The 9,267-nt window shown below is 45.3% G+C and overlaps 1 protein-coding gene across 2 annotated transcripts in view; it reads right to left on the bottom strand.

Annotated features, from left to right (window-relative positions):
- The window catches only part of FYB2 (FYN binding protein 2), a 95,511-nt gene that overhangs the window by 20,618 nt on the left and 65,626 nt on the right, over nt 1-9,267 (bottom strand). For both annotated transcript variants that reach the window (XM_089656565.1, XM_089656566.1), the window contains exons 14-16: nt 7,232-7,266; nt 2,054-2,114; nt 1,909-1,971 (exon numbers count right to left, since the gene is read on the bottom strand). In XM_089656565.1, coding sequence (XP_089512691.1) covers nt 1,909-1,971; nt 2,054-2,114; nt 7,232-7,266 — 159 coding nt within the window. The remainder of the gene's footprint in view (nt 1-1,908; nt 1,972-2,053; nt 2,115-7,231; nt 7,267-9,267) is intronic.

Raw genomic sequence — 9,267 nt, 5'->3', positions numbered from 1 at the left:
TTACAACCACTTTAAATAACATGTCTGGGGGTTGATCTTAAACTGTTCAGAAGTGATACATCTGCACACGACCTAAAACATCGACATTTAGTCACCGGTCACATCGATCCGACTTTGAAATCATGCGACTTCACTGGGAGTCACGCTATTTCAAAGTCGGATGTCACTGACTTACAGTGCAACTTGCAAGATGCCTGCGGCTTGGAAGACACCGATGTCTATGCAAGTCGCACCTGAAGTAGCACATGCACTACTTTAGAAATTGGTGCGGCTTCATCCCAGTCAGAATCGCACCGTTATGACCGATTTGTTTGCAGACATCAGGGTGCGACTTGCCGTGTGATTTGAAACTTTCATGGCATGGCAAATCACATGGCAAGTCACTCCTGGTGTGGCTGGGCTCTTACGAAGAAAAAAAATGCCATTTTAATTGGTGGCAGCCTCCTGCTATTCTCTTCTGTTTGTAAACAACATGACTGAGGATTCCCTTCATCTATACCAGACCTTTGTCCTGGGTGGGGGTCTGCTATGGTAATGGGGACCACAAAAAATCAAATAAAAATAGTGATGGTGAGGGGTCCTCCTCAGAAATCCATAGCAAACCCTTATCCAAACATGCAGCCTGGGAGGCCTGGAAAGTGGGAGTGGGGGGTGAAGTATACTATGTGGAGCTACCTTGCCAGGTAGGACTGCCCTGCTCACCTTGTCTCCAGGTTGAGGACAAGGACCTCTTCACCACACTCGTGGCTCGGGTGAAGTGATATCAGAATTTAGTAGCCATCATTTTCCTGACACCAAGAGAAAAATGGTGACAAGGGAAGGACCTCCAGCAGATTGACAGCCTCAACTCTGATCCGGTGTGCTGCAAGGATGGAAGGGGGGGCACCTCTTCCCTCCGATCAGCTCACACTGAGCTCTGCGCAGTGTAACTTCAGTTCCCTGCTTTCTGAAAGCTCAGACAAGCATTATAAATTCTGTACTTTGAATGGTTGTAGAAAAGAAGACTACAGATAAACAGGTACAACTTATGTAGGAAGGTTTGTTTCATCTCAATCACTTCGCTGGATAAATGTAAGGGTGTACAACCAAAATTGGCACCCCCCCATGCACCTTGTAATCAGGGGCAGACTGACCATTTGGAAACTCGGGCACTGCCCGAGGGCCCGGGGTCAATAGGGGGCCCCATGAGATGCCCCTGGTACCTTTTTCATAGGCTTTTTTGAGTTTGGGCAAGGACACAGGGGCCCCATGATCCCCTATTGTCCGAGGGCCCGGGGTCAGTAGGGGGCCCCATGAGACGCCCCTGGTACCTTTTTCATAGGCTTTTTTGAGTTTAGGCAAGGACACAGGGGTCCCATGATCCCCTATTGTCCGGGCGGCCCCATGAGTTGTCAGTCCGCCCCTGCTTGTAATGCATGTGTTTTTGCATGCAACAAACCCTATGGGGCTGCGGTTCAGTGCAGAGCATTTTCAGAAAAGGGCAGGGACTTCTTTTACACATTTCTCATGCATAGGGCAGCCCATTGAAATGCACAGGCTGCACTATGTGTGCAAACTCAGTCGCATACGTAGGTGTAATCCTAGCCGTAGGACGGGAAAGGTTTCTGATAACATATTGAGCATCCTGTAATACTCGCATGATGACGATTTCTTCTACAAATCTTTATATCTTCCCAGAACAAAGTCCTAATGGAGCTGGAAACATTGTTGCCTATTCTGCGGCTTTGGATACTTTCTGCGGCTTTGGATACTTTCTGCGGCTTTGGATACTTTCTGCGGCTTTGGATACTTTCTGCGGCTTTGGATACTTTCTGCGGCTTTGGATACTTTCTGCGGCTTTGGATACTTTATTACCACTCTACCTAGACAAGACTTCTCATCCGTATTCCCAATCAGATAGTCACTTACCCCAGTTCTTTCCCTTTGTCCTTCTTGAAAAAGTTTCCCAAACCTCTCTTTTTTCCACCAGAGCTAAAAAACAAAAACAACGAATCAACAATAATCATTGTGATAATAGTGGCACAGGTCATATCCAATATTTATATATATTTACTTGCTTAGTGTTGAGCTTCTGCTATCAATGTCATCATAGGTGTCATCGGATTTACCAGAATCTAGGAGAAGATGGGAGGAGAGAATTTGCAGTCTACGGGTTCATGTTAAATGTATTATTCCATGGTGAAAGGGTACTTTTTAACCACACAGAAACACACACACAAAAAAGAAAAGGATATGAGTCACGTGACACGGGTCCTAATCAATGGCTCACGTGACACGGGTCCTGGTCCATGGCTCACGTGACACGGGTCCTAATCCATGGCTCACGTGACACGGGTCCTGGTCCATGGCTCACGTGACACGGGTCCTGGTCCATGGCTCACGTGACACGGGTCCTGGTCCATGGCTCACGTGACACGGGTCCTGGTCCATGGCTCACGTGACACGGGTCCTGGTCCATGGCTCACGTGACACGGGTCCTGGTCCATGGCTCACGTGACACGGGTCCTGGTCCATGGCTCACGTGACACGGGTCCTGATCCATGGCTCACGTGACACGGGTCCTGATCCATGGCTCACGTGACACGGGTCCTGGTCCATGGGTCACGTGACACGGGTCCTGGTCCATGGGTCACGTGACACGGGTCCTGATCCATGGGTCACGTGACACGGGTCCTGATCCATGGGTCACGTGACACGGGTCCTGATCCATGGGTCACGTGACACGGGTCCTGATCCATGGGTCACGTGACACGGGTCCTGATCCATGGGTCACGTGACACGGGTCCTAATCAATGGGTCACGTGACACGGGTCCTAATCAATGGGTCACGTGACACGGGTCCTGATCAATGGGTCACGTGACACGGGTCCTGATCAATGGGTCACGTGACACGGGTCCTGATCAATGGGTCACGTGACACGGGTCCTAATCAATAAGGCCCTCTTTACATTATTACACGGGAGTGTTTGCTGCTCCCCGAATGCAGCCTACAATGGATAATATGGACAGCAGACAGAGCCGTTCACATTTGACAAACGTAGCGTTTGCATCACTTTGCATTCGTGGCAAAAATGAAGCTACAGATTGATTCTGGGAGGAGTTGAAAGCGGATCTTCATTCTTCAAATGGACTAGGCTCCTCCCCATCCTGCCAACCCCCCTCCCACCACCACCACCTCTGCTGCATATATATTAGGTTTTGTTTTTTTTATTGTTGTTTTTTAAACCACTTTACCTCCATAAGATTTTACCCCCCTTCATGACCGGAGCAATTATTTTTGCTATTCAGCACTGTGCTACTTTAAATGGCAATTGCGTGGCCATGAAGCACTGCATGCAAATGTAATTTATATAATTTTTTCGCACACAAATAGTGCTTTCTTTGGGTGGTATTTGATCACCGCCGGGTTATTTTTTTATTGTATAAAACAAAAAACAGACTGAACATTTTGAAAATAAACTATATCTTCTAATTTCAGTTATAAAACATTTACAATACAAAAAAATCCAATTTCTTCATAAGTTTAGGCCAAAATGTATTCTGCTACATGCCTTTGGTAACAAAAAAAAAAAATCCCAGTAAGTGTATATTGAATGGCGTGTGGGAACGTTATAGTGTCCACAAACTATGGTATATATACTGGAATTTACACAGCTATGACGCTATACTGCAATGGCAGGAATCAGCAACATGTAATAGTGTGGTGGGCAATCTGGCGCTAACAGACACTATCTTGGAGGGTCACTGACTGACACTAATACAGTGATCAGGGATAATACTGTACACTGGCCTTGTACTAATGACGCTGGCTGGGAATCAAGGCAGCACAGTGGCTAAATGGTTAGCACTTCCACCGGGCAGTACTAGGGTCCTATGTTCAAATCCCAACCACGGCACCACCTGCCTGGAGTTTGCATGTTCTCCCTGTGCCTGCGTGGGTTTCTTCCAAAATCATTGGCTGAAACCTGCTGCCAAACGTGATGTATCCAATCACAGCACAGTTAGAGTCGGGGTGTGTGCCCCAAACCTGGACAGGTACATGATTGTGCCCTGCCGCACGCTCGCAGTGTATTTCCTGTGAGCAGGGGTGGACTGACAACTCATGGGGCCCCCGGGCAATAGGGGATCATGGGGCCCCTGTGTCCTTGCCCAAACTCAAAAAAGCCTATGAAAAAGGTACCAGGGGCATCTCATGGGGCCCCCTACTGACCCCGGGCCCTTGGGCAGTGCCAGAGTTTCCAAATGGTCAGTCCGACCCTGGCTGTGAGTGATCAGCAGGTAGCCAAGAGTTAGTTTCAGCCCTTCCTCCATCATTGGCCTAGGCCAGGGGTAGGCAACCTGAGAGCCGCAGGACCACAAGTTCCATCATGTCTCTCCAAATCATAGCTGTAACTGTCAGTTTCGTAATCTTTGCAATGCTTCATGGGAAATGTAGTTCCACAACAGCTAGAGAGCCGCAGGTTGCCTGACCCTGACCTAGGTGAAGGACGTCATTTCTCCTGTGACGCTCATATCCCAGGAGGCACTGGGAGCACCACAAGTCACCCCATTCCTTAACAGAGGAGAGAGGTGGGCCTCGCGGCACATCATTGGAGGGCTGTGCCAGAACCGTGAAGAGCTGGCGCAACCTTCACATGAGAACAGAGAAAAATGGCAGCACAGGACCTGGCGACGGCTGCGTAGAATAAGATCTCAGCAGGACATTGCTGGACCCCCTGTGTGGGGGAGTATCTGAAATAGGGATAATTCTGTATCAGGTGAGTGGGGGGGGAATAATGGGGGGGTTTGGGGAGGTCGAAACTCCTCTTGAAGTCATCAAATTTGCCTTCATTTGTGTCTCAGACACCCCCCTCCCAGACACTGCAGCTCACAGTAGGAGGGGTTCAGCAACAGAGACCATGCTGCCAATCTAGAGAGCAGGGGGTGGGTATGGGCGTGGCCCAGTGCTGATTGAGAAGTTACAGGCAGTGCCAATGCTGATAGCCACCCCCCGTAACATCTTAACCTCCCAACGTAGATATTTTATTTTTAATTTTTTTTTACCCCCCATATAAATACATTTGTCCATAGCAGTTAGTGCTTAAATATGTTTTCACATCAGCCCCCCTGTAATCACAGGCATAGCAAAAGTCAGAATGGGTATAGGGGAAGCAGGACCCTGAGAACAAAGGGATGACCTTATCAGTATGCCACTCCCCCCTAATGATCCATTCAACAGTCTGGGGGGGGGGCCCTGGACTAAGCAGTGTTCTTTACTGTAGTTTAGTCTGCAAAGAGGTCTCAGGGTGATGTCAGGAAGAGGGACCTTTACATATTTCAGAGGAGTCTGTGGAGGTTTGCCTTTCATTCTATTTCGCATGTGTCGACCACAAGGTCAGCTGGCCAAATCCGGCCTGCCAGGCCATTTTATGTGGTCCTCACACCTCTCCTGCAGCACCCTCTTTCCTCTCCGCCCCCACCTTGTCTCAGCAGTCAGCAGCAGAGAGGACAACAGAACTCCTCCTCCTGATCCTGCACCTCTCTGTGCAGCCGATGCATTCAACAGACTCCAGCAACTGACTCCATCCCTCCTCTGGTCCTCCTCCTGATCCTGCACCTCTCTGTGCAGCCGATGCATTCAACAGACTCCAGCAACTGACTCCATCCCTCCTCTGGTCCTCCTCCAGACCCTGCATTTTCTTCTTACTAGTTCTGCACCCAGCTTCTTCCCCGCAGCAGCACAAGTTAAGGGGGGGTGAAGTATGATGTAAGGGAGGGTGGGGGACTCTACTTCTGATGGTGGGGGGCTCTGGACATCTAGCCTTACAGATAAAACTGGCCCTTTGAGGACAACTATGATGCTGATGCGGCCCGTGTTAAAATTACACCCCTGTCCTATTTGCAGTACAGGTGTACCTCGGTTTACGAACGCTTCGGCTAACAATTTTTGGTTTACGAATGAAAATCCATTGAAAATAATGCCTCGGTTTACACTTTTTTTTCGCAATACGAAGTGTATGTCGGTTCCAGTTTTAAATGCAATAGCCATTTTTTTTTCTTCACTATAGCTCACAGAATTAGCTGTCCCTTTCCCCGCAGCTACAGGATACTTTGTTTCTTTTATCTCGGGAAACAAACTAAAAGGAAACATGGTTTCTTTTAACTCGGGGAAATAAACTAGAAGGAAACTTTGTTTCTTTTAGCTGGGGGGGAAAGTGACAGCTGATTCTCTGAGCAATAGTGAAGGGAAAAAAAAGCCGGTAATTACATTTAAAAACCGGCACGGACCTATAGTGACAGCGACTTTTTTTTTTTTTTTTTTACTTTTTTCTGACCTCCGGAACGGATTAATTGGTATTCAATGCATTCCTATGAGAAACCGTGTTTCAGTTTACAATTCTTTCGCAATACAAAGTGTATGTCGGTTCCAGTTTTTAAATGCAATTGCTGTTTTTTTTTCCCTTCACTATAGCTCACAGAATTAGCCGTCGCTTTCCCCAGAGCTAAAGGATACTTTGTTTCTTTTGTCTCGGGAAATAAACTAAAAAGGAAACTTTGTTTCTGTTAGCTGGGGGGAAAGTGACAGCTGATTTTCTGAGATATAGTGAAGGAAAAAAAAAAAGCCCGTAATTACTTTTAAAAACCGACACTGATCTATAGTGACAGCGACTTTTTTTTTTACTTTTTTTCTGACCTCCAGAACAGATTAATTGGTTTTCAATGCATTCCTATGAGAAACCGTGGTTAACGAATTTTTTGCAATACAAAGTGTATGTCGGTTCCAGTTTTTAAATGCAATTGCTGTTTTTTTTTCCTTCACTATAGCTCACAGAATTAGCTGTCACTTTCCCCGGAGCTAAAGGATACTTTGTTTCCCGAGATAAAAGAAAAACTACAAGGAAACATTGTTTCTTTTAACTCGGGGAAATAAACTAAAGGGAAACCTTGTTTCTTTTAGCTGGGGGGGGGGGGGTAAGAGTTGATTTGCTGAGCTATAGTGAAGAAAAACAAAGCCGGTAATTACATTTAAAAAACGGCACTGACCTTTTTTTTTTTTTTAAACTTTTTTCTGACCTCCGGAGCGGATTAATTGGTTTTCAATGCATTCCTATGGGAAACCGTGTTTCGGTTTACAAATTTTTCGCAATACGAAACATCCCGCATTAAATTCGGAAACGCCTGTATATACAGTACGTCCTGCAATCCACACACATTAGAGATTCTTCAACCACATTGAAGTTGTGAAACTTACTATCGGAGGCGATGGAAAGGTCAGTTCCCACTCCACTAGAAGAGACAAACAGAACGGCAGGTTAGTAACAGCAATTGAAGCTTCAATTTTCAGTATTGCAGAGATTGGCATTTAAAAGGGACACCAAATTCTCCTGAAATAATCCATACACATCCACTACTTCATGGCCCTGGAATCGATTTTTCATGAAATTGCTTCCGTGTTTTTCTGTTTACTTGTAATGTCCTCCGCAAGCTCCTGAACCTCACCTTTCCCTCACGTCTTCTCAAACCTTTCCTTTTTCCTCTCACTTCTGTTTAGTATGAGCAGTGCATGTTCGCTTTGGTCATGTACTGTACATGGCTCTATGCAGTCTACACATCCCATAGTCCATCTCAGGAGTGAGCAGGAGAGGGTGGCTACGTTCCTACATACAGTGGGGCAATGGAGAACATATTAATAACCAGGGGCAGACTGACAATTTGGAAATTCGGGCAGGGCCCGGGGTCAGTAGGGGGCCCCATGAGTACCTTTTTCATAGGCTTTTTTAAATTTGGGCATATACACAGGGGCCCCATGATCCCCTATTGCCCGGGGGCCCCATGAGTTGTCAGTCCGCCCCTGTCTGTGACCACCCTCTAACAGGAAATCACATCACAATGGCTGCTCTGGAAAAAGGCGGTGAGGTTGTTTTAAGGAGCACAAAATGATGATACAAAAATGCTCCTTGAAACAACCACATCGTCTTTTTTCCCCAGAGTTGCCTGCACATTGCTCTTGATGTTACCTTTTTCTTTGTATCCCAAACAATTCTTCTGGCAGTCGTAGCTGCAATCTTTATTGTCCCTGGATCAAGAGATCCCCGAATTTTCCACTTCTTAATAAATGGTTGAACAGTACTGACTGGCATATTCAAGGCTTATCCTTTTCCATCTTTATAAAGTACTATTACCTTGTTACGCAGGTCTTTTGACAGTTATTTTCTGCTCCCCATAGCTCAGTATCTAGCCTTCCTGGTGCATCCACCTGACAGCTAACAAACTCACTATTTATACACAGACACGAATTGCAATTTAACCCCTTCACACCTAAGGGTAAAACAAATCTTAATGCCTAAGCACAATTTTGCAACGTTGACCTGTGTTAGTAAAACCGCACATATCACCACAACTGCTTTGTACATCCGGGTGAATTATACCACATTTTTTTCAGGACAAAGTTTGCTTTCATTTGGCGGTAAATGGTAATGGATATCTCCTGGTTTTTTTTTTTTAATTATCAAAGGAAAACTGGCCCAAAATAGTAAAAAAAAAAAAAAAAAAAAAAAAAAAATTTTCATTTAGCTGTGTGTTTCTTGTTACTACCATAACCTACCACCAAAGAACAACCCAAAATAAATTCTCCAGCTCTTGACGATCGCAGCGATACCCTATATGTGTATGTTATTTGTTGTTTGTACACGGAGTACAGCCCAGAAACAATAGCGCGCATTGCGTTTTTGTCTTTTTTTTTTTTACCTAAAACACGGACATTGACACCAAATATTTTTTTTTAAATCCTGACCTTTTGACCTCAACCTTTGACCCTGACCCAAACACTAACCCTGGCACTTAACTAGATCAAACCTTGATCTAGGTATTTTTGCTTTATTTTTTCTTTTATTGTTTAATATTTATCTTTTTTTATTTACAAACAATTTTTTCCCTCTATTCCAGGATTTAGAGAGATACAATGTATAATAGGATGTATATAATGATACAATGTATAATAGGATGTATATAATGATACAATGTATAATAGGATGTATATAATGATACAATGTATAATAGGATGTATATAATGATACAATGTATAATAGGATGTATATAATGATACAATGTATCTCTCTCCTCCATTCATAGAGAAAAAAACAAAACAAAGGGGCCGGGCTGTACAGTGACTGATCGCTGTGATAGCCAATCAGAAGCTATCACAGCGATCATGCAACCCGGAATCGGGAGTCCCAGGTCCCGATCGTTAGAACGGGACACTGTGCTCTCAGTGACACCGCGGTCTTT

Source organism: Staurois parvus, unplaced genomic scaffold (assembly GCF_062004578.1).
Source record: "Staurois parvus isolate SC_StPar_1 unplaced genomic scaffold, SC_StPar_1.0 ptg000917l, whole genome shotgun sequence".
In the NCBI taxonomy this organism is placed as follows: domain Eukaryota; kingdom Metazoa; phylum Chordata; class Amphibia; order Anura; family Ranidae; genus Staurois; species Staurois parvus.
This window is presented reverse-complemented; position numbering and strand designations above follow the sequence as displayed.